At 39.1% G+C, this 26382-nt stretch overlaps 1 protein-coding gene across 3 annotated transcripts in view; it reads right to left on the bottom strand.

The window, feature by feature from the left end:
• Nucleotides 1–976: 976 nt before the first annotated feature.
• PLA2R1 (phospholipase A2 receptor 1) overlaps nucleotides 977–26382 on the bottom strand; it is a 71544-nt gene continuing 46138 nt past the window's right edge. Inside the window, exons 15-30 of one of the 3 annotated variants that reach the window (XM_039494467.1) lie at nucleotides 25623–25755; nucleotides 24925–24960; nucleotides 23913–24070; nucleotides 18484–18548; nucleotides 17849–17952; nucleotides 14646–14788; nucleotides 13439–13556; nucleotides 12293–12423; nucleotides 11539–11683; nucleotides 9147–9385; nucleotides 8042–8210; nucleotides 5904–6044; nucleotides 4399–4512; nucleotides 3499–3675; nucleotides 1378–1407; nucleotides 977–1246 (exon numbers count right to left, since the gene is read on the bottom strand). In XM_039494467.1, the coding sequence (XP_039350401.1) occupies nucleotides 1029–1246; nucleotides 1378–1407; nucleotides 3499–3675; nucleotides 4399–4512; nucleotides 5904–6044; nucleotides 8042–8210; nucleotides 9147–9385; nucleotides 11539–11683; nucleotides 12293–12423; nucleotides 13439–13556; nucleotides 14646–14788; nucleotides 17849–17952; nucleotides 18484–18548; nucleotides 23913–24070; nucleotides 24925–24960; nucleotides 25623–25755 (2121 nt within the window). In that variant the 3' untranslated portion in view covers nucleotides 977–1028. The remainder of the gene's footprint in view (nucleotides 1247–1377; nucleotides 1408–3498; nucleotides 3676–4398; nucleotides 4513–5903; nucleotides 6045–8041; nucleotides 8211–9146; nucleotides 9386–11538; nucleotides 11684–12292; nucleotides 12424–13438; nucleotides 13557–14645; nucleotides 14789–17848; nucleotides 17953–18483; nucleotides 18549–23912; nucleotides 24071–24924; nucleotides 24961–25622; nucleotides 25756–26382) is intronic. The other 2 variants (XM_039494469.1, XM_039494468.1) reach the window with 2 other exon arrangements.

The raw sequence follows: 26382 nt of genomic DNA, 5'->3' as shown, positions 1-26382 counted from the left end.
CCTATGTCTGAAAAATGATACTAATGTCATTCTCTTTGCACAAAACTGGGTATTGAGCAAAAGATTCTTGTAGTAATTTGATTATGTTTTAAGTTTCCTGAAATCAGGGCAAAAATTTAATGTTAATTATCGCCAGATTTTGCCTCTTGTGTAAAATAAAATGCAACAAACAACCAGAAAATACACAGAAGGAACAAAGCTAAGTGAAAAATCTCTACTGTCTTCAGGCCATAGAGTTTCTGTTGAATTGTCCCATGTAGTATGAGAGGTTTTGCAGGTCCTGAGATCTGTGGGCCTATCCTGAGGATCTTCAGGCAACTGGAGAATTCTAGGTTCTCTCACAAGGGAAAGACTCACTGTGATTCTCCTACGGCTGGTCACTTAAACTGTATTGAATCAAAATCAAATTAGAACAGGTTTCCATCCCAGGGCTTGCTCCGTACCACTGAAGTCAATGGGAGATTTACTATTGACTTCAGTGGGAGCAGGATTGAGCCCTGTGTACTTGAATCTGTACAAACAGAAGAGGCAAACATCCTGGTTTTTGCATCATCACAGAGAATGATAATCCTTGAACAATCCATCCCCTAGCAGAGCTTCAAAGGAAACCTGTTCTTAATCAGCAAACCCATTTTCCACAGGGGTTTCCAGGAATGGAGTGCAAACCTACCCAAGTTAATGCTGATGGGCTGATGCTGCGAATACCATGTGTTTCCTGGTTCTAACCCCTCTCTGCCCATGTGTGCTCCCTAAAAATCTGCAGATGACTTATTGCAGAGAATTCACACAGAGAAGCTACCACGGGAGCAGAGGGAGGGGACATACAACTGCTACTTAGGTTTCACTCCCCTTCTTTTTGACAGATATTTGCTCCTTTGAATGGTTTTTCCACTCTTCATTTTGTCCATTGCAAAAAACTGAGGTGTGATATGGTCCTAGGTAGTAACTAGTTCATAAAATGAACTATTCTGTAGAGTTTCTTTGCAATATCTGTATTAAATGCAATTATTTTAGTCCTTCCTGCACCATTAATTTTCACTAGTTCTCTCAAGATCAGAAATGAGGATGCTTTCTTCCACAGCTAGATCTTCAGAGTTCATTTGTGAATAATCTGGAGTTTTGAACCATCGTACTCTGTTGAAGAGACGGTTGTTCTGTTTGTACAGGCACCACAGAAATGTAGAAATAGCAGCCACCATCACAAGTGTCACCATTACAGCTAGAGCTACGATACCACTGTGTGATGCTAAAAGGAAAGAAGAAGAAGAAAAGTTCTATAACAATGAAAGAAAGTAATGTCATAAAAATAGATGCAGAAAACATTTTAGTTTCAGTATTACATTTATATTTTTATCAGAATCACATAGTAGAATTTACCTTTTACAGTTTGCACTGTTGCAAAGATATCTGAAACAGAATTTAGAGTTAGCATGAAAATTATTCAGACAACTTATACAAGTTAACATACATGCTTTATTGTAAAGTTGCTACTTGTGGGGGAAGGGACATACTTTATAACAATAATGGGCCATCCCTGATTTAACTTTATTGATGTCAATGGGAGTTACAACAGACTGTGATAAATATGGCCTGATGCGTCATTTGAAATTCCTTCACTTACCAAAGTGCATGTGAGATAAGCAAGGTCTGAATATGAAGGAGCTAAAGTTCAGAAATGCTCAGCTATGGTTTGATCTGCTTCTGCAGAAGTCACTGGATTTTTGCCATGGATTTCAATGGAGGCAGGACTGGGCCTCTACTAGGTGAGAGTTGTCAAGCTCTAATACTTTGAAGTCTTTTCTATTCGTACAGTGGTCTTTTGGTTAAGGAATCAGCCTGGGAATAAGAAGATCTGAATTCTATTCCTAGTTCTCCCACAAATTTCCTGGGTGACTGTGGCCAAGTCCTTCTCTATAGGGGCGAAATAACATTTACATACCTCTAGGGGAATTGTGAGGCTAATTTCATTAATATTTGTGAGGCACATACTATACTACTGAATTATATAGAAAAGTCTATGCATAAATACTTGGATACAACTTTCAGTCAACCACTGGATCTATATAAGAACTGTAGCAGCGTGGAAATCAAATATCTAATTTTTCTATCTGCCACTTGTCTTATGAGCCACTTGTTTCATGAGGAGAAAACTTAGAAGATTCTACTGCTTTTCCCAAAATATATTAGGTACAATTTAACATTGGGACTCTTTTTTTTTGGCACAAGAGAACCTTGCAAAATTATCACAGAACTTTACCATTCCCATCACAGCAGCCTTGGTGATTATGAAAAAGGTAGTGATATTTACTCAAAAAAAAAAAAAAAAAGAAATTCTCACAGTGGACAAGTAGGGGAGCATCATTACACAGGCCTGGTTTAAGATTAACTAGCAGGGCTAATGCCGATTTTAGTGTTTTTAGGTGGGCCTGCAAAATAATTTGTTTAATCCGCAAAATGTAATGATTCCTGTCCCCTGTGACTATAGACTAGCACTATGTGTCAGGCAGACTTGGTACTTTGGGGAGGGTCAGTCAGATAATTCTTTAGGATGCTCTATATTTAATTTCCTGTATAAAAGGAGAGGGAGAATTTCTTATTGTACAAATGGTGACTATTGTCTGTGAAGTTTCCAACACTCTATAGTGTTTCAAAGAACAATTATATGACTAAGCTAAGAGTTTGGGGGGTACTGGAGGCTTTTGTGCACACTCTGGTGAACTTTAGCACGTATATAGTAGCACTTTATGCCACTTCTTTAGTAGATTGTTAAGTAAGTAAGTAATTATTAAATATCTCCATTTTACAGGGGGGAAGACAGGTTGAGTGACTTGATTATGGCCATACTGGGAGTCAGAACTAGGATTAGAATCAGGGAGCTGGCTTCTGTTCAGTCCACTATCCTAGGCTGCCTGTCACATTATTTAGCAAGCTGCCCTTGTGGCTGTCGGCCACATAGTCTGCTCAGCAGAGGAGCTGACTCAGCAGCCAGGAAAGCAGCTACAGCAGCTCTAGCACCATCAGTAGCAGTGCCCATTGTCCCGCAACTACAAACTGGTCTGCATCCCCGTCAAAATAAGGTGACCACAACTAAGGATTTTATGGGTCCTACAGGCCAATTCTGAATGGCATTAGGGAGGACCAGAAATAAAGAATCCTCTTTAGGAAAAAAACATCAGTGATAAAATTGCAACCTTTGAAGTTAGTTCACTTCTTCAAAGCTATATCCATGAATAAAAAGGGGGAAAAAAATCTATAAAAACGAAATATCCATTATATACTACCAAAATCAAGTGAGACATGTGACTACAGGCTTCATGGATGCAAAGTCCAGTTGTGAAGAGGACTGCAGATATATGGGAAACTGAAGGTACAATGGCATTAAAGGCCCTTAACTGAACACCATTTCAGAGGAAGGCTAAAGTAAGGAAAAGGGGAAACCAGGGGCATATAAAACAATGTTATAAGGAGATGGTTACTTTCTTTCACATAAACACATACCTGTATCCATTTTACATACAAATCCCTTTTTCTCGCTGCAGGGAGATAATTGCCATACTCCATCTGTGGTCCTCAAAGCAACACAAAAATTCCCTTTGAGATGATCTAAGTCAGGCTCCCTGATGCCCCAGTTTGAATAATTTAAGTGAGAGCCATCAATCCATGTTACTGTGTCATCTAAGGGCAAAAATATTTAAGCACCGTGAGGACTGTGTAATTTGTGTTTAAATACTTGCTGAACAGGAAAGAATGAGGAGAGGACAACTAAATAGGGGGATTCTGAAGAGCCCACTCCCCAAAAATATGGGCAAAATTATCTTCTCTGATATGCACTGCTGGAGCTTCTTTTGTTCCCTCCATCTCCAATTCAGGAAAGCATTCCTATTCAGGAAACCACTTGCGTGTCTCCTGAATATGGATGGATGTTAGCATGTTCGTGTGTGTTTTCCTAGATCAGAGCCTCAGAGAGGTAGCCTACCTGCCAGGAGCAGACTGCATATGGTCCCAGCATTGAGAAACCTGTCTCTCACAGCAAAAACAGTGTCATCCATTATGAGCAGTTAAGGTGTGGGCAATGAAACTGGGTGTCTCTCTGCACTGTGAAGTAGAGTGGTTGGGGATGTGAAGCAGGAGGGAATCTGCTCTGCAGTGACCACCCATCCTGCCCCGGCAAGGAATAAGGGTGTTATCCTTCCTGTGAGCCAGCCATTATAGTGGGTCACAAGCCAGAATGTTCCAACCAAACTGTCATAGCTACAGAAATAGAACTCTGTATTTCCAGTACATCCTAAACTGACAAAGACAGCTGATATAAACAAGTTGAGTGTTCTGGTATGTGGTTGTCAACACTAAAATAAGAAATGTAACTGTACCATCATATTAATGTATTCCATTACTTACTGTCCACAACAAACTTGTTCAACCAAATCCTTTGGACAGAAGAACCAAAATGGTGCAGTTCTTCCAGAACAAAAGCATTTTCATCTTCCTCTTTAATAGTTAAAATATTAGATCCTGTAGATGAAACATATATACCAAGTTTCTTCATTGTTGATCATGTTCAGAACATAATTAAACTCTATTCATCTAGCCTTACAGAGTAGGAAATCATCTCCTCCCGCTGTAATCGCAATTCACTCTTCACAAGATAACTACATGCAACCCCATGCTCAGGATGTCCCTAAACCTCCGACTGCCAGAAGCTGGGACTGGACTACAGGGGATGGATCACTCGATAATTGCCCTGTTCTGTTCATTCCCTCTGAAGCATCTGGCATTGGTCATTGTTGGAAGACAGGATACTGGACTAGATGGATCATTGGTCTGACCCAGTATGGCCCTTCTTACTGTATATACACTCGTTCATAAGCCGAATATTTTTGGTAAAAAAGTGACGCATCAAAGAGCAGGGGTTGGCTTATAAATGGGTCCACACCAAAATTTGATGATTTTAAGGAATGGAATAATTGAATTGGATATCTAATACACTGTCATTTTGTTTACCTGGAACGTCTGCAGGCATGGAGCCCCTCAGCTCCCTGTGGCTGCGGTTCGCCGTTCTCAGCCAATGGGAGCTGTGGGAATTGGCGCGCTGGGAATGGCAAACCGTGGACACTGGGAGCTGAGGGGCTCCGTGCCTGTGAACGCTCCAGGTAAACAAAACATCCAGGCCTGCTAGCAGCTTACCCTAACAGGCCGAGAGCCAAAGTTTGCCAACCCCTGAAATATAGGGTCGGCTCATGAAAGGGTCATACAGTTTTTGCTATTTTCATCTAACCATCTTGGGGGATTGGCTTATAAACAAACGGGCTCATGAATGAGTATATACGGTATTTTTCAGTGGAGCCTTAGGAAGTTAGTTTTCCAACACTCAAAGCAATTCAGTAGGAGTTGGGCACCTAACTCTCTTAGGCACTTTTGAAAATTCCAGCCTCTCTCTTTAAACAAAATATTTTTGTTTCATTCTTACACACCACATGGAAGTTACATTTCCCACTCATGGGCTTTTGCTACAGAAGAAATAACACCTGTTGCATGGTGTCAAAACTTAATATTGCACTTCAAAAGTTCAACATTATACATAGTTATCTTAGAGATTTTAAATTATGGTTACACTATATAACTTCTAAATTTACAATGCAGGTATAAATCTGAAACTGTCAGACTGTTGTGAAACTGTGATCACAGGATCTTTACAATAATCTGAAGAGAAAACCATTGAATTTTATACAAATGCAAAGAAAACTTATATCCTGATGTATTTTAGAACATTTGTTAGTTGTTTTAGTTAGTTACAATATCATCTTCTCTCCCATATAAAACAGGCCACTATTTAAATAATTTATTTAAAATGTTCAGAAGAATACATGACATTTATTGCTGTAAGATAACTAATAACAGATTACCTTGCTTTTTGCAAAATTCATATGCTGTATCAAAACTTGTACTCTCGAAAACTGTGGAAAACCCATAGCAATTGCTTCTAAATTTTATCCAGGTGACATTTTTTTCTGAGCATAAGCCTTTGTATTCAATTAGTTTCTTTTCTGTGATAGAAATAACATTGTATGTTTAATGGAGTAACGCAATATATTAATAAACATCCCACAAATCATTTTAGAATAATACTAGCAATAATTTTACACTTGAGAAGCATACATGTAAACTGGTAATCTTTTTACTGTATTATGGCATGGAAAATCTTTATTTATTGTAAAAATTATAAAGAAAAATGGAAACTTGACTCACTGACAGTTAAGATCTATTTTTTGTTTTTGGCAGGAATAAGCTAAATTGAAGTAAGCTATTCCTAAACCCAAATAAGATACAATTAAGGGATACAGCCACATAATAAATACAATCATTGTGACTGATCCTGCTGCCCTTCCTCACCCTAGATGCCGTCTGGTGAGAAATTAGCTCAATATATATATTTTTAAATGGACAATAGATCTCACGCTACACCCATTGAAGCCAATAGGAGTCAATGGCAGGGTAATGGTATTGGATAGGGTAATGTGGTCCTGTGTTGAAGGAATATTTAATGGACACTGCTTAGTACTGCAAAAGACTCGGCAGAGACAGTCACTTTAATTAAATTAAAAACTGTTAGTTACTTTTGATGCATCATTTTAAGTAGATCATCAGTGTTGTTAAATATGTCCTTCTTTCCTAGGCAGTGCAATATCATTTATGATTAAAGTAAGAGAATGAAAACAGGATCTCGGGTTTTGGTCTTATTCAAAAACCCTCTCACACAGTAAATTGCCTGGAACTCTATTTATCTCAGGGCTAAGATATCCATGAAAGGATTTTAAACTGTGGTTTGGATCCAGGAAATCTAGACAAGAGTCTACTCATTTCTAACTGATGACCACCAAATCATCCATGCTCAGTGAATTTTATTAAAGTGTATTATACTTCATGCTAAATCTAGTCTTAATCTAAGAGATCTAACATTTCTCATTAGTTTTTTCCAGTTACAAGAAGGTGTTTTCCTCCCTCCCATTGGCCTGAACCCAAAGTCCTTTTTTTTTTTTTAAAATTAGCTTTACACCAACTTTTAGGCACCTAAAAATCACTAGGATTCACAAAGCCTGAGTTAAGCCTCTATATGGGGAGAAACTGGCAGCTAAGAGTGGGATTCAAAAAAAGCCAACATACTAGGCGGCTACTCATCTCAGCTAGCCAATGGGTGCCAAGGTGTGCTAAGCTCTGCCCCTCTAATGGAGTTAGGTGCCTAAGTGTGGGCTGCAGGGAGGTGCCTCCACCTGCTTCATATTCTCAGTCATGGGGCCAGACAGATGCGAGTATGAGAAAGACTCTGTGACCTGGTAGTTAGAGCACTCACTTGGGAGGTGGGAGACCCATAACTCAGTCCCCTTGAGCCACAATGGAACAGCGTCAACAGGAGAGACTGGGAACACCACATCAGAATATCCAATAGCTTAATGCTAAGAAAAAGCTCCCAAAAGATAGGACATCACTGTTCAAATCCCTCCGCCTCAGGGGGTCTCCCACATCCCAAGTGAGTATGATATCAATGGTAATGAGGTGTAGGCTGCTGCTGCTCATTTTGTGTGAGCTGGCCTATGGCGGCTTGAGCTGATAGATGAGCTCTGAGCACGCTGACTAGATCGGGCCTGCAGGTAAGTTAGGCATAGGAACACATATCTTCCTCCACTTAGTGCATGACTCTGGGGCTTAGGCATCTGGGACATCTGACATGGGCTGACGTGCACATGCGCAGAGGCAGAAGAGTAGGTGCCTAGGGAACTTTTACTGCTGTAATTTAAGCACAGAGTTTGGTGGCACCTGAACAGTTTTGGGAATCCCACTGGGGCCTGATTCTGGGATTTAGTCACCTAAAGCAGTTTATGTCCTTTTGTGACTCTAGCCCTAAATACTTATATATTTTATAATATTATAATAATCAGTATTTAACTGTGAACCAACATACTTCTGTTCACATGCTTCCATAGCCAATGTGTAAAACTAAATTAGTTGCTGCAGAAATTTAATATAAAACTAAACAATGACTTACCAGTTGGCACATGACAAACTGCTCCTTGTAGAAGTCTTTCACAGTTAGCACTTTTCCACTGCCCATTAATATCAATATAAACACAGCTGCCCAGTGACTGTGACTCCTCGTCTCCCCAAAAGGTAAACAAAGACTTGGTACCATCTGACCACTCAAAGTTAAGCCCATTCTGCCAAAATAAATTTAGGATTATTTCTCTTTATGTGTTACTGTAACATAAGTGGCTTCTTCTTTTGTGTTGATATCCTTTCCGTGGGCTGGCAAATCTGGCTTTTCCTCCTCCCAGGCAGCTTCCTAACTAAACCATGCAGACACATTCCCAAGGACCATTACTATGTAATTCTGCAAGAGCCTCATAAAATACGTGGGAGCTGCAGAGACAGCACTCTGGGTGGGGGCAGTGTGCAGAGCCGCCTAGCTGTGCTTCCACCTAGAAACAGCAGGGACAGGTTGCCGCATGTGGGAAACCTTTCCCACTCCCCAATCCCCTGCCCCAAGCCCCCTCCCATATCCAAACTCCCTCCCAGAGCCTGCGCCCCAACTCCCTCCTTCTTAGTTAACTGGAATTATTCACTTACCAGCACCTCCCATTTCCCCAACATGGTGGGTAAAAAAGCTTTTACTGTACTAAAGGAACCATTGTGGCAGCTGACCATAAATAAAGTAGTTATCTGGAGCATAAGTGTACCAAGAATGAAGCCAAAGCCACTTCAGTGGTCAGCTTACAAAAGGCTTTTTGCCTGTGAATATTCTTCTTTCTGCCTTTAAGCTTCCTTTCAGTGCTGGGACTTTCGCATCATACCGGCATCACATCATGCAGTGGTGACACCACACTGATTACAATTTACTTTAATGAAGCTTATATGTTGTGTTACAACTATAGATAAGCCCAAGATGCATAGTTGGGTTTTGCTTCAGGATCCGAACTTCTCCCAAGTACAGGGGTATTCAGCTTGAGGTTTTTGCTGCAAGCTCATCTCCATTTACAAATCCACCAATTTCAGGTGAATATGCATTTCCTTTTTTTTTTTAAAACAGCTTATTACCTTGTTACTGTAAAAATGAATCTACAATATCATTCATATGCACAGACTCCATTACGTACATCTGAGGTAGAGAGTCCAATCCAGTGGGCGTATCCTAGTCTGTTTACAATGACAGTGAGGAAGGCTTGGTGATAATGGTCCGTAACGCTGACCAATTCAGTTCCATTTGCCATGCAGGTTTTTAAAGCAGCAAACCAAGTCATATTCCCATGTATTAGTTTATATGTTCTGTTTCCATATTCTAAAGTATCTGGTACTGGATACATCTCAGATGCATCTATGGCATGTTTGGACATATCTGCAACAAACAGAAAGAAAAAGACTAAATGTCCAGTATTGTCAGTATCAAATATTTTCCTTTAACAGACAATGTTTAATAAAATAACAGTTCTCAGAGCAGAATGACTATCCTTAAAAACAAATGTAAAAATCCCAAATCTGTTAGTTCTTCTAGGAACATCCCTGAGACCATGTCAACACAGCAAACACACACACACGACTCTTGTTTGAAATCACAGCAAGGCCAAAGATTGAATTTGTGTGGAAAACGAATTGATTCAGTACACAGAGAGGAAGGCCCTCTCCCAACTCTCAAACTTTGAATTTCAACAAGAATTCAAAGGGGAACTAATGCCAGTGGGCCTCAAGCCCAGGGTAAGTACCCATAAAGCACTATATATACAGAAACATGCACCAGCTCAGTGATGCTGTTTTACAGTGATGTTTTGAGTGTAACCTTAGAGGGTCTCATTACACACCTGTTTACTGTGGATCTCCTTGATCTCCCACTGGACTGAGGAGCTGGAGTAATCCAAAGGTTTGCTTATCTGCTTATCATGCTAATAAGAGCCTGGTCTTGAATTGTAAAAAAATACATATTTTGCACAGTGAGTAATGTACATATCCAACTGTGAGGTCTGTCTTTTCAAGGGGAGAAAATTGTGCATGAGTCTCAGAGTCAAAGATGAATGCAAACAGTACAAAGGCTATGGGATGACTTCAGAAATTAGCTGTAAAGAGCATCACATATCCTATGCAGTATCTCACTGATTCTGGCAAATGGACAGAACAGTAACAGAATCAGATGAGAGGGAGAAAAAAAGATCAATTGCACAAAGCTGAAAACACTTCTGATCCAAATCAGTTGGGAGGAAGAATTTAAAATCAGAAAAATGTGAATGATAATTGGGAATTATTCAAGAACTCTTTATTGGATACCCACAATCAAAGAAGAAGGCCCTACTGGTAGAAAAATACCAACATGTTTAGAGGGGAAGTGAAGGCAGCTATAAAAATAGTGAAAATGTTATAACTTGCCAAGTATGATCATCTTGTTTATATTTTTGTATCACCTTTGTATGGTGAGGTATAACTGTACAATGAACCCATTGAAAGGAACCTGGGAATACACTTCATGAGTCAGCAAGGCATTTGGTATCCTTATGGACAGAATACTAAGTCTTTTCCATGCCGTGTGCTGGGCAGCTTGTGTTTGGGACAAAGGAAGTACAAGCCACATGGCAAAAGAATATAAAGGGCAGCTGCATCATCTCCATTTTGTCTTCATTCCTGCTTCTTCCCTCTGGAGTAACTTTTCTACAAACGAAGCTCTGAACAAATGACTAAATGACCCATTCCAAGTGAGAAAAGCTCTGTGTAGCTCTAAAGTTTGTCTCTTTCAACAAGGGAAGTTGGTTCAATAAGATATTACCTCAGTCACCTTGTCTCTATAATAAAAATAACATGGGACACATTAAATGGATTAAAAGCTGGCTAAATTATAGGACTCAAAAAGTAATTGTAAATGGGGAATCAAACAGCAGTGTTTCTAATGGGGGTCCCAATTTTTAAATCAAGATGGGATGGTTTTCTAAAAGATACACTCTAGGAATTATTTTGCAGAAGTTCTATGCCTGCGTTATACAGAAGGTCAGACTAGAAGATTACAATGGTTCCTGCTGGCCTTGGAATCCATGGAAAAAACCCAACTATATTAGGTCTTCTAGTCTATCTTCCTGTCTGTGTGGATTGTTCTCTACAGTAGTTTTTCCTAAAGTTTTCTATAATCCAGTTTTACAGGTCTCATACTGAATCTCATTGTCAGTAGTTTTTTCTGATAGTTAGTCTAAATTTCATACCATTACTCCAAGTTATGCATCACCCTAAATACCTGTTCTCCTCCATGATCTAAGATATGCATTGTGTAGCCAGAAGAAAAAACCAAAGATAATACTCTTGGTATTGCTCATGTAGCAATGTTGATTTATCCAAAATGCTACAGATAATTTGTAGTTTTAGGCTGTTGACATGAAACCATGTAAGAGGTAATTTACATTCCAGGGTTTATAAAGAATTTATACAACATACCACAGCTGAAAGAGAAGAAAGTGAGTAAGTTAATTAACAATGGACAGGGCTGAGGGTGAGAGTAAAACAGAAACAAATCCTTACCTTGAGTCTTTTGGCAGATAAAACCATAATTTTTCTGACAGCTTTCTAAGTACCATTTTCCCGTAAAATGAAAATTAGGGTTATTTGATACCAAGGTACACAACGGAACTTGTTCTTGAATATTAGCACTGTTATATCGCTGACCCTGTAATAAACATATATCATGATAATGAATAAACACTGCCTAAAAACCAGCTCTTAACTGATTAAAATAAAAATCATTACAAGAGAAGGCACGCTGAAGATTAACCAGCTGACAGTCACTAAACATGAACAGTGCAATGTACAACATCATAATTAAAAATTGAAACATCATAATGAAAATTTTGCATAATTCAGTTGAAAGAATGTGAAATCAGAACTAACTAAATATTTCTCTATGCATAAAGCAATACACTGCACAGTACACTTCATGATAATTTTGATTCCCCAGTCTCTTTGGAGCAGATTTTAAAAACTCATTACCACTTGTTATGCCCCCAATTTTGTGCCTGTAAACAGCTGTAGGAGTAAATGATTCAATACGTGTGTCTATCCCATTGGAGGTGTAAATCAAATAGCTAGATGTCTACAGAGAATCATTTTTGCCCACATTTAATTGGACCTATGAAACTGTAGTCCGCATTATTAGGACGTGCAAAAGTAAGCCCAGGTTGAGCCCCTGTCAAAAATCAGGCCCTATCCTTTTAAAAAAATCATTGATTACTATGTACAACACAACACCTCCCCACAAAACACATTTCATAAAACTTACATGAACTACTTCAACTGGAGACCAATTGGAATATACCTTCGGATGTTCATTCACCCATTTTCCATAATCATCACTCTGCAGACCTATCCAAACACTAGTCCTCCCTCCAAACAGATTCATTGTTATGAAAGCTGCAAAAGGAAAGAATGAATTTTAACACACACAGTATTGTAAGCCATTTGGGCAACTCTCTCTTTATAGCCACAATTAGCACATTAAAACAAAGGATAAACTTAATTATCAGCCAATGCCATTTCATTGGTATTGTCCTTATAAGAAAGAAAGAGCACTAGCTGCATTTCATTTTCATCTAATCTTAAATTTACTGGTACTGATTGACTTCAGTGAGGTCAGGATCTAGACCATTATCTAATTAGGGTTGAAGAGGTTCCCATAGCTGTTTGAACAATTTTAGTTTTTTGATGTGACTGTTTCACTGAACATGCATTTCTCCATGGTAGTTAAAAATTAGACTGTAACAGAGCTTGAAGGCTAGATTTTTAGTTCAACTAAAAAAACCAACCAACCAACAAAAAAACCCAAAAACTTTACACACACAACAAATTTTAACCTGGGACTTTTTTGAACAGGGAACATAAAAAGTGCCAAGTGCACAGGTGTTTGTCACTCTGACCAGTTCAAACTAGAGTCTATAAAAAACCAATCTAATATAGTACAGATAAGACCCAATGCTCTACATTCATGTAACAAGGATACTAGCGTTTCATCATTATTACCATTATTTTTAATTAGGTAGATTTTATAATATTATAATGTTGTTTTCCTAATATAGGAATTTTATAAAGCAATCTTTAAAAATGTATCCCTCTATCTTTGGCATTTCTAATTCATGCATCACCTTTGTATGTAAACACAAAGTGTTGTGCAAACAATAACTAATCCTCAAAATACACTTTTGAGGAACATAACGAAATATTATCCCTGTTCCATAGTTTGAGAAACTGAGGAATGGAGATTTTAAAGAGATTGTTCAAAGTCACTTGAGAGAGTTAGTAGCATAGCCAGGATTGGAATGTGAGTATTCTTAATTCCCAGTCTTGTAATTAAGATTATGCTTTACTTCTTAATAAAATAAATAAAATGTCATCTTTATTATAATACAATACAGTATTATCAGTAAAGTACCTTGTTCTACTTCATTTTCAATAGAAGCTAGTGACCCATCCTGTTCACTGCAGAAAGACTGGGCAGAATACCAGTTCGTCAGATGGTCTGGATCCTTTGGAATTTGTATCAAAAAGCACTATTCCCAAAAGCAAAAAATGTTTACTTTTTTACATTTTGAAATGAGTTTGGTGATTGTTGAAGGTGCTGTATTGACAGCCCTGAAGACTATAGTCTTCTGATTACCCACAGAATAGGTACAACAAAGGCAATGGCCTGCCATTGTGTTTGAACCCTAAGCAAGAATGACAATTATTTCAAAGGGAGGCAGGGCAGGGCACTGTCCATGCTCTTTCAGTATCTAGGCCTCTCTGCCAAGACTGTCAACAAGAGTGAAAAATCAAGATCAGCTGGGTCATGAATATTGTGATGTGGACAACTGTCCAACAGGAACTGGGCTGAAGCCATCAAATCAGTTCAAACAGGTCACTGAAAAGTAAACATTTATTTACATAAACATCTCTTCTACATTCTTGGTATTAATTTTCAGTCACAAGCGATCAGGGCTGCATTCAAACCAGTTTAAAGGTGAAATGTTCCTTGGGCCAAATTTACCCCTGAAGCCAGTGGAGTTTAACCAGGGATGAGTCTGGCTACCTGTCTGTGCCGGGGTTACAGAATACACAGGTTTAATATAAACCGAAAGAAAATTTTATCACTGCAACTCTAGTGTGTGAATAGACTTAGGTTTATAATCTTTTCTGAACATTATTGTAACAATATGAATAGGAATGTGACAATTTCTGAAGGAAAAATACAGGGCTCCATTTAGCACAGTCTTCTTGTCATATTTGAATCACATTCCTAGGCAAGAAAAGCCTTCTTAGTGCATATGTTTTAATTCAGCCATGGGGTATGGAACAGGCTAAGGCCCCAATCCTGCAGACACTAAATATATGTGACACAAAAACACAAGTAACTTCGCACACAAGCACTTGCATTTTACTCAACAAAGTCAAAACATTCTGTAACTTAAATGGGACTACTTGTGTACAGAAGTACTGGTCAGCATAATCATTTGCAGAATTGGGGCCTATATTTATATGCCTAAAAAGCCTGTTGTCAAAAGGGAAAACAGTATCTTCAATAATCTGTAATATCCTCAAATATCCTTAAAACTCATCATCATAAATTTGTAATGGGTTTTGAATAAACAATATATTTTTACCTTGAATCCAAAGTACAGCCATCCTTTGGGACATTCTCCTTGCTGGTTCTGGTCTTTTAGAATTTCTCTCTCTATTGTCCATACAGTTTTACGCTTACAAATAGAAGGAAGAGAAATGGTACAGTTTTCATCACCCCAGAGTCCTGTGAAAAATAATTATAGAAATGTTAATACATTCATGTTAGAAAAGTTGCTATGTACATCAATTTGTTGACTAAATATTACTGTTTCTCAGATGTTATTGTTAATATTGCTATACATTTATTGGCCAAATGACACAAGGCCCTACATTCAACTTAATGGTATTTCTCTGTATGTCTTTCTATAATAGAGGTGGCCAAGAACTGGAATTTACATTCCGCTGGAAATACTGATATTTTCAATTTTGTTTTCATTCTGAATTGGAACGAAAAGCTGAAATTTTGAGATTTGCTGTGAAATGAAAATTCAGAAAAAAATTGATTTGGGACCATTTTGAAATATTTTATTTTGATAGAAACAAAACACTTCAGCTCTATCATTTTAATTCATTTATTTTTTATATTATATTAAATATTAAACGTGTTAATATTAAATATACTATTTAAATATTTTAATATAATATGAACAACTAAACAAAAAGAATCAAAACAAAAATATTTCAGCACTCTCGAAGTGAAACATTTTGACTTATTTCTGTTGAAAAATTTTGTCAGAATCAACATGTTTCTGCTAACCATTTCAATTTCAACAAAACTGTCAATGGAAATTTTTTAACCAGTTCAAATCTGTATAACACAACAACTTTTGAAAACTGCATCTGGTCAATTCCCAAATTTCAAAACTGGAAATCCAGAAAAGTTTGATTTTCACTAAAAACAGACCCACAGACTGCCCATTTGGTGCTGGAGGTAGAGGAAACTCCCTGTCACTCTCTGCTGCTGTCTACAAACATCACAGACAGAAGCTTACTTGAGGGCTACACATTTCCCTGCTTATGTAGATTGAGCTGTACACTCCCCCGCCCCTCCAAATCTGGCCAGCCAGCCCCCACCTCCAGGCAGGCAAATTGCTCCTTTCACCCCCCTGCTATGCCCTTCCCCCCCACAAGCTCCTTGCTGACTCTCTGGCCCGGCCCCTTCACCCTCACCTACATTTACACGTAAGTTGGATAACACACAACTTGAATTACATGAGCAATGACGTGTGCAACCCTCTAGTGGCAATTTATTGCTGAGAATTATACAACATAGAGTGACACATGCTCAGAGGGGATGAGCATCAGCAGCTCCCTGGGGAGTAGCAGGAGTGGAGCACCAGCTCAATTCAGCTACTATGCTCTAAAATCTTCCTGATTGTGTTGGTAAACTGTGATGACCCATATTAGAAAATAAAAAAGAGTAAATAATTTCAAACTCAGCCGAAGAGTCTCGTTTTGTCTGATTTCATCTGTTCTCTTTCTTGCAAGTTCTACTAAACATCTTCACTTTTGGCCATGAGGATAGCCATGCTCTCTCTCAAAACACAGCAGTACCTTGGTTACTCCATGATGGAGCAGTGGCTACTACCACAGTTGATGCAATCCATGTGCCCCTCTGATAAACAGTAACACCACTTGCCTACATATTTCATCTTTGGCTGCCTCCATCGTCACTTCAAAACACTGCTTCTTACAAGGTAACAAAACTACACAACTTTGCCACTCAGCCTACTCTCAACACTGAATCTATTTTGAGAAACAGCAAACATCCTTTTGGTTGACACCTGGAACTTACAGTATTGCCAACCCCCAAAAGTAAGGTCCCAAAAAATCATGAGATTATTAAAAATAATACATTTTAGGTTCTTTTTAAAATTTGACTGCTGCTTTTTGAGCCTAGGGTGCACCTAGTTACATTTTTTAGCTTTTCTCCACTACCACATGGGCTAGAAAGTTAATTGAATTTAATAAAAAAATCCCCAAAGCTGTGACTCTTAAGTTACCAAATGACATCAGGAGCTGGGGCATTAAGAAAAACATCCAATATCACAAGATTCATGATAAAATTGTTAGTTGGCAACACTATAATTTTGATAACAGTAGCAAAAATATAGATCCAGCCAATGATGTAAGGAGCTGACAAGGGAATAACAAAACATTGTACCAACAATCCTTAAGCAAATTGGCTAAAGAACCAAAACCATGCTAGAGCAGTGAGTTAGTAAAGTTTTGTGTTGGAATAAATACAGTTTACAAAAGTATTAAAAACCATTACTAAATCAATCCAGCTCATTTGGGATGAACAACTGGCTGAAAACTGGTAGTGCATTAGCTTTATTGTTGTGCAAGAAAAATTTCTAATATGCACTGAGGATTCATTGTATAATTGGATTATTTATAATTTTGATATTAAAAATTTGGAACTTTAAATATTTGTTTTAGATGCTTTGAGTCAGTCTCTGGGAATATTTTCAGGTTATTTTGCTATTGCTTTGTTCCAAATAAGAGTGTCACTATCTAGAGCAGGGATGGGCAAACTTTTTGGCCCACACCTGGGTGGGAAAATTGTATGCAGGGCCATGAATGTAGGGCTGGAGCAGGGGACTGGGGTGCAGGAGGGAGTGCAGGATATGGGAGGGGATGCAGTGTGCAGGAAGGGGCTCAGGGAGAGGTTGGAGTGCAGGAGGGGGTGCGGTGTTTAGGAGTGGGCTCAGGGCAGGGTGTTGGGGTGCAGGAGGGGTATGGCAGAGGGCTCAACATAGGGGGCTAGGGGGCTCAGGCCTGTGGCTACCACCCCCAAAGTTCCCATTGGCTTCCCATTCCCAGCCAATGGGAGCTGCGGGGGGCGGTGTCTGTCGGTGAGTGCAGCACATGGAGCCCTCTGCCCTGCCCCCCACCGCCCTGCAGGGGCCACAAGGATGTGATGCCGGCTGCTTCTGGGAGTGGCGTGGGGTCATGGCAGGCAAGGAGGTGGCCTTAGCCTCGCTGCGCCACAGGGCTGGCAATCCTGCGGCCTGGACTGAAAACCCTGATGGGCTGGATCTGGCCTGTGGGCTGTAGTTTGCCCTCCCCGATCTAGAGTTCACTTACTGAAAAAAAAAAAAATTAGATTGTGGGTTATTTTGCATGTTCTAGAGAAATATAAACCTCAATCTAATTTAGCAATAAAATGTGCAATAACCCCTTCAGGCCCATAAAATGATTAGTTTTGGATTAATGCAACAAAGGGAAATGTAATATTGACCTGTCTGTGATGAAATGAAGCCACACCTTTCACCTTGTGTGCGCACAGATCTTTCTTTTCCTTCATTCCAGTTCTCATATACTAATGGTGACCCATCTCTCCACCTGCATAGAAACATTAAACATTTAGTCCGTATAAAACGCCTGCATCTGTAATTTTCACTCCATGCATCTGAAGAAGTGGGTTATTTACCCAAGAAAGCTTATGCCCAAATAAATCTGTTAGTCTTTAAGGGGTCACTGGACTCCTTGTTGTTTTTATTAAACATTTAGTGACATTCTCTTCTTTTTTCCACCCCTCAAATTGCCACTACATTAATAAATGCCACCAAACAGATAGGGGATAGAAAATGTCCCTTAATTAGCTCACAAAAACCCCTATTCACATTGTTGTGTTATATCCATTATAGCCCTGTCAGTAGAAATACTGTTAAAATGGGAGAAAAAACAGTAATAAATTCTGAATTACAGCCCACCCCCAATGACCTAAGTGGATCCTTGACACCCCATGCAGTCATAAAACAGGGTCTTATTTTGACAAACTGAAGGGCAACTTGTAAACAAGATCTTTCAATTAAAAAAAAAAAAGACAAAACAAAATTAAAATCCCAAGCACACACTTAAGTACATTCTTACCGAAATCCATCACTAGATACTTCAGAGTGCAATCCAATCCACCAGCGTATGTCACTTTTTGATAGCTGTAAGAATTTTTTTTTTACCAGTGTTTAATTACATATAGTTCTCCTAGTAAAGCAGAAACAAACACCTAAGGCCCAGTCCTGCTCCCACCAAGGTCAACGGGAGCAACATCAAGTCCAAATACTGTTTGCCTTAATTTTTGTGAGTGGGCCCATTGACTTCACTGAGACTGTTCATGCAAGGGCAGCAAGATTTGGCCCTGAGTTTGCATTTGGATCTCCGATTTACAGAGGATAAGTTGCCAATTTTAGGGGTTTATAGCTTGTCTGTAAAACTGTGCTGTGGCCTGAAATTGCTATGCGGGTAATTTATTTAACTTATAAAATGCAAACATTCCCTTTGAGTATTAAAATAATGTTAAACAGTCATTAAAGTTTGTAAATTGGTTATGTCACATTTTAATGGCTTTATTATTACTAATATTATTACAGCGCTACATTACAGATTTCAGCATGAGTGAGGTGTTCCTTTTAATCCAGAGAACAGATACAATACACACAGCAACAATGTAAGCTTCTACTCACTGCCCTGCCAACATGTCTCTCCCCGAACTGTGGGTGGGGACCACTTCTGGGATGACATGATTGTCGAGTGTTTATAGATAAGGCTACATTTTAGTCACAGGTATTTTTAGTAAAAGTCATGGACAGGTCATGGGCAGTAAACAAAAATTCACAGCCTGTGACCTGTCCATGACTTGTACTATATATCCCTAACTAAAAGTTTCTCATGCCTGATTGTGATCAGTGGAAGGACCACATTAAATCCATTCAAACGTTTTACAATTTTAATGATAGTTGCCCATGCTCCTGCTACCACTAAGTCAATGGCAAAACTTCCAAATGACTCCGAAGAGAACAGGATTAAGTCCTGTGTTTCATGTAGAAGCTACTATAGCTCAAGAACACTTGGCTATACTGGGCTTTAAAAGTAGTTGGAGCTCCAGTGTAGACAAGACTCTGATGGCCAGAACGGTTTTTATAACTGAGGTGTAACTAAACCAGTTACAGGAATAGTTCTGCTGCCTGGAGCCTTGTCCACACTGCAGCTCCAGCTGGTTTTAACAATTTGATGTTTCCCCAGTGCAGACAAGGCCTGATTGGCAATTACTACCTGATCCTCCAAGGAGCTGAGTGCCTCTTGTGAGATGCTGAGCAATCTTGACTCCTGCTTAAGTAAATATGAACTGAGGGCACTCAATACCACATGGGATCATGCTCATAATCTGACATAAAACCAGTGAATTAAATTGAGTTACTCTAGATTATTTATATACATTAAATTTACATGAATAATTTAATTAGACTTGAGAGCAGAATCTGCCTTTTTTTGTAAACACAAAATTGCAAATCTCTTTTTACCTAGATCCTTGAAGGATATACTGGTAAAGTCAGTATGACATGCAACATGACTTTAAAACTTGTCTTATTCTTTTGACAAACCATTAATAAATATCCACTATTTGTTTTTAAAATGAAAAAAAATGTTATTTTTAAAAATGGTTAAGTAAATGCCTCTTCATATAATCATTTTGATTTACTATTTTCAAAATGATTTTAAGTCAGGAAAATATTTTGCGTTATATATACTTCATGAACAAAATATATATTTTAAATAAAACCAAGTTATAATCTCAACAGAGCATAAACTATAATAAGAAGCACTAGATCTGGTGATTGAAGCATCTGCTGTACAGTGTGTACAAGGATAAGATGTTCTTTCATTACAACCTATCCCTATTTAAATCCATTTTCAATATATTTTGCGTGAAAATTCTCACTGTCTACTACAGATGAAAACAGGCTAGTAAGTCCTATCCTATCGCATTAAGAAACAAACAATCTGCTTAGGTTTTTGTTTTACTTTTTAAGGTAAAAGCAGAGAGGACTTTACACGCTGAAAGTAAAAGTAGACAGTTAACAATTACAGCTTGATATCTTTTTGGCTCAGCAGTGGTTGGTGATCTTTTAAATTAGTGCTGCAGAGTGTAGTATTGCTCTTATTAAGGCATCAGAATCATAGCTATTATGTGTTTTTCTTTATTTTTCTTCCTTCATTCTTTATTACTAACGACATTTAAATGAAAACAGGCTGTTTGTTTCTTGGGAATTCATCTGTTTCTGCAGCTATGTCCTCCATTTAAAATAATAATAATCTGCTTATTACATCACAACGATTGCTATGGAGATTCTGATTTCATATACAAATGAGAATTATGATAATTTAGAAGCAAAAATCCGGTTTTCATACAAGTTACCTTAGTAACAAAGTACTCTAATTCAGAAGAAATCGTATGCAGCATTCTAAAGAATGGGAATTGGGAGTGACACCCTGGAAGGTCTATTCAGAGGAAAAGTTGATCTGTTGTGCAAGGTCTAAAGCAGCCAGCTCTGGATCTGCTTAATGAGTGGGAAGCTTGTGCATTACCGATTCCTGCTCAGTACTGCTGAGAAGTAACTACAGCCCTTCAATTACCTCTTTAGAGATGTATGCTTAAGAAGAGGACTTCAAAGCATTCAGCAGAAATTTCTTACCTGATAATTTCCTTTCTGCTAGCAGCATCTCCCACAATCCTTATACATATGAGTTATTGCCCTGCTGTCTGCAGTTTCTGGGTGAAGTTCAATGCTGCTATAACAACCTCAGCTGGTCAGGTCTCCTTCTCCAGCTTGCCACCACATGATTCATTCCAAGCTGTATAAAAGCCTCATAGAATACAATTAACAACAATAGCTCCAATGCCAACCAGTAAACCATGTATAGGAGGCTAACAGGCCTACAAATTGTAGATATAAAAATTAAATTTCGCTCCTTGGGTAAGCAGCCATCCAGGGAAGGTAGACTTGTGGAAGATGCTGTTATCAGAAAGGAAATTATCAAGTATGAAATTGCCCATTCTGCAGCCCAGTGTTTCTCATGAGATGTATGAGAAATAACAAGCAGTGAACAGAAGTAGGGAGGAATAATAAAGTCAAATGAGATATGGAAAACACCTCCCAAAATTAATTGCCAAAGTGGCATGTAGCACCTTCTGGCCAAAGGAGGCCTCTGAAGAGGACAGAAAATCCACCTTGTAGTATCCAATAGAGGTGTTAACAGAGAACCATGTTGCTGCCCTGTAGATCTCTGCAACGAAAACACAGATTCTTTCTGCTCATGCAGTCATCATAAACCTCAAGAAAGGTGCTTGACTCCACCAGCAACAGATGAACCTGATGTCTTCTATGCCTCTACAATGCATAACCTGATCCATCTGTCCAGGGATCGTTTTAATAGCAAGAGCCCTTGGCACTTTGGATGAAAGGACTTGAACAAGAAGCCCAGTCTTCTTGTTGATTCATTACATTTGATATAGATTCTTAGTGCTTTATGAACCATCCATATTCCCCCACAGCTTTTCTGTAGGAGGCTATGGCGTTGGACAGAATGATGGATCATCTCCTGTGAGACATGAGAAGATGAGTTCACCTTTGGCAAGAAAGATTCTGGGGCCCTTATCAGCACCTTCTCAAAATGGAACACACAATTAGGTTCCTGTTAAAGTTGCCAACTCATCTAGCAGACAGGATAGTGACTGTGTGGGGAGGAGAGAGATGGTTTTGGTTTGGAAGCACCGACCGCCACACTCCAATTTTCCCACAAACAGGGGAGCACCTGTGAATTTGGATGAGCACAAGATTTGTTTGGAGTGACTGTCTTGCGGGGTGTAGCCAAATGTGGCACCGGGCCTGGGAGATGAGGTCTCATTGCTAGAGTCCTTGGATTTGCTGTTGGGAAGAAGGGGAGCTGTGTAGGAGCCTGCCTCTTTCCCCAAGGAGCTTAGGACGCACTTCGTTATCTGGGGGTCAGGGGTGTGTGTGAGAAGGCGGGAATGACATGGTGCCCCTTAAGGGTTTTTTTCTTATGGCTCAGGTCTGTGCTGGGACTTGCCTCCAGAGCTGGCTGACTGGCATTCCCCTTGTCTTGGATTCTCTCCCTGACATGTTCTGCGTATGCACATTGGGCTTTTCTGCATTGGAGTCGCAGCTCCTCAGGGCGGGGAACCCAACATGCCAGTCCAACTCTAAGGCCCTGTGCCCTGGCAGAGCGAGGGTTGGCTGGCTGTGAACAGGTAGGTCATAATTCACCCTCTGGAGAACCTATAAATGCTGCCTCACATATGGGAATACCACTTTGATTAGCCTGGTGAGTTCTGGGCAACTCTGACATGCCTGAAAAGGAGCAGAAAAGTCTAGTAGGGAGGCTGGATCCAGCTGTGACTGAGACCACAACATTGCTCATGGGAATGGGAGGAAGGGAGAGTAAAGGTTGCTCATTACTTCCCAAAAAAATCAATTAAAATTAAAGCTGGAAAAGAAATGCTTGGGAGCAAAGTGAACCACCACTGAACTGCTGAGACAGAAGATATGGATGCAATCCAGAGTAAGGAACGTAACCAGCAAGGACTGTATTACAGAATTGAAATGCCCCCAAAACTGCAGACAGGAGAATAGCCCATACATACCAGAACTGAGAGAGATGCTGAGCTGCAGAAAGTTATATCCATCCCACATTAATGCTGCACATTAATCGGTCCATGTAAATTCTGCTGGTGCACTTTAAAGTAGTGCTGTTTGAAACAGTACTACATTAAAACATATCAGAGAACCTTTAGGGAGCACCAGCAGTCTCTATCAATTAATGTAAAATACCTTAATGCACTTTAGAAGTCACTCCTCCATACAGTGCATTCCCTCACCGTGTAGATAAGCCCTCAATATGTTCTCTAGTATCATTACCCAAAGGCCAGCTACAATTTACTATATGACAAGAGAGCATTGTTGTGCAACTGTATAAGACTAAATCTGGCCTTATGCAACTGCATCCATAGCCCACCTCTGTGAGTGAGCTAGGAACCATGATGGCAAATTTGGACTCAACGAAGCTGCAACAACTCCTATGGCCTGCACAGACACAGAGGGATGAGTGGAACAAAGAGGGAGAAGCTTATGATAAAATAGGTACAGTGCATGCAGTGTGGGAAGCTCCTTTACATGAACTCAGCACTTCCCAAGCACTTCCACAACTTTGGAGTAAGGAGCTGTTTTTTGTTTCTCTTGACACTTACGCAGCAAACTGACCTGGCTCAGACCACTGCAACTACCACTGCTCCCCCGCCCCCCCGCTCAAAAGGTTACTAACATACAGCAGGATGATCCTTTATAATGATAAAGTAAGAGGTAAAGATAATAGTAATAATATAAGCAGAATTGTTTCTAAAATAATATGACTTTCAACTTTTTATAAAAGGCAACTGAAAACCAGAAATTCCAAGAGATGTTATTGGTATTGAAATTTAATTTTGCAAAGGTTTGTCTTGTTACCTGTTTTATTCTACTGTGAATAAATTCTTGTTCACTAGAGGATTGTATTGTGACTATTTCACCACGAAGCCAACCACAGATGAACTCAAAGATGGTCCACTCTGAGGCACTAATATGAAAGAGGTATTCTGCTCCTTGATAGTAAGACCATGGTGGTTCTAAAATAGAAGCAAAAAATTGAAATGTGTAGCACAAGGTTTAAGACTTCCTTTGGATTCTTACATGGAAAATTCTTTGCAATTAACAAAACATATATCTGAATATACTATATATCACAAGACGAAGATTCCATTATAAAAAACCCTCTCATTAACTTTGATCTATCATATATTACCAACTGACAGAGATACTAAGTCAAATTCTGGCCTGAATCATACCCCATGCAACTCCAATGACATTACAGGGGCTGCATGGCATATAAGCAAAGGCAGAATTTGGCACATTGATTTTAATGAGTCTCAGAGGATACCAAATTCCTGCACCATCTGCTCTTGGCTAGATTCTGATATCTTTAGTTGAGTAGTATCTTACTTGAGTACTCCCACTATGAGTTGGGGCTTGTGTTCACTATGGGGGTAAGTTGACCTAAGCTATGCTACTCCAGCTATGTGAATAACATAGCTGGAGTCGACATAGCTTAGGTCGACTTACCCCAGTGTCTTCACTGCGCTACATCGATGGGAGACACTCTCTTGTCGACTTCCTTTACTCTTCACAGAGAGCTGGCATACCGGGGTTGACTGGAGAGCACTCTGCCGTTGATTTAGCAGGTCTAGTGAAGACCCGCTAACTCGATGCCTGCTGCATCAACTGCAGCAGTGCTGATCTCCCTGAGTGAAGATCAGCCCTAAGAGTGGCAAAATTGGGCCTTATAGAAGCAATGAGATCAATAATTCTTACAACGTTACTTAATGGGAGTTTAACATATTAATTATTTTAACTCAGAGCTTAAATATATAATTCCACATAATAGCTTTTCAAGATGTGAAAACTAAAATGTCCTTTTTCATACCATTTATGTACCACTGTGGACTCTTTGGCTTAACACCTGTAAAGAAATAATAATTAAGAAACAATAATTTCACACACCAATCATACAGTAAAATTTAACAAAAAAAATTATATTACTTCTTTTGTTGGTCAGGTAGAAAATTCAAGAGGGAATAAAATAAATATTGGGCACATAGTTTTTAAACTAACATGACACTTTTCAGCAACAAGGTAAGGCACTTGTTCTAGATTTTCAGCTGAACATTCATCACCACATACTGCTCATCAGTATAGGTCATTTCTAAACTATGTGCACATTGAAGGCCATTCAGCAAATGGAACACCAATCTCAATCCAAAATCTAAGGGTACTACAGTCCTGCTTTCATTCTATGCAGCAGAACACCCATCGACATCAACACAGTTCTGGCATGGAATAAGAGAATTCTATAACCCATAACATTTCCCCTGTCTCTTCAGGGAGAAGGGATAGCTCAGTGGTTTGAGCATTGGCCTGCTAAACCCAGGGTTGTGAGTTTAATCCTTGAGGGGGCCATTTAGGGATCTGGAGCAAAAATCTGTCTGGGGATTGGTCCTGCTTTGAGCAGGGGATTAGACTAGATGACCTCCTGAGGTCCCTTTCAACTCTGATATTCTATGATTCATAATGACTAATTATAAGTAGCATACATAAATTAAAATATAGCTTAATGACTCTTACCTTTTGGTATTTTGCATATCCATTCACGCTTCCCATTGCAATGCAATGGCAGGATTGTTCTATTTACTTTGTATGCAGCACAATTTCTTGAATCATCTTCAACATATATGCTCTGTAAAAATGCAGATACAACCTGCAAAAGACCAATGCTTTCCTCAGCCCTTACTGAGATTCCCAGATAAGATGTTTAAAAGTTTTAATACAAAATTAAATGTAAGTGTTTTGAAACGTATACGTTGCACCATTAGAAAACTAATAAACTTGGGGTACCTGAAGTATGGTGAAGAACTCTTAAAATGGGGTCCACAGTTACTCTCTTCCTTGGCCCTATTCAGTACTCCTTGCTCATTTTCAAACCCTTTTTCATATAGCTAACTGAGTAGCATTAAACAGTAACTTTTTGCCATTCCTGACAGGGGCTGCCTCATGTCTAATGTCATTTTTCCTCTGTGTTCAAAGTATTGCATAATTTGCATTTTGTATTTATGTTCTGCACTTATTTTCATCGTTAGTATAGAGAGTGCTTTTGCTGTAGTATGTTTCTGGATACAATTCTAATGATTATATTTTTTACTGGGAGTCTCTTCATGCCCTTGAAACACTTTAGTACTTTTGAATGCCATGGAGCATTTCAAATAATATTCCCCCACTGTGTACGCCAAAGTCAAAACTTGCCACCATTTAAGATGTGGCACAAGAGATGTGACTAGATCTGTTAATTCAAAAGCAGATTACGGTTAGTGAAGTGGATGCGTGTGAA

The sequence above is a fragment of the Mauremys reevesii genome, linkage group 11, assembly GCF_016161935.1.
Source record: "Mauremys reevesii isolate NIE-2019 linkage group 11, ASM1616193v1, whole genome shotgun sequence".
NCBI classification, from domain to species: domain Eukaryota; kingdom Metazoa; phylum Chordata; order Testudines; family Geoemydidae; genus Mauremys; species Mauremys reevesii.
The sequence above is the reverse complement of the archived record's forward strand: the minus strand, read 5'-3'. Positions and strand labels throughout refer to the sequence as shown.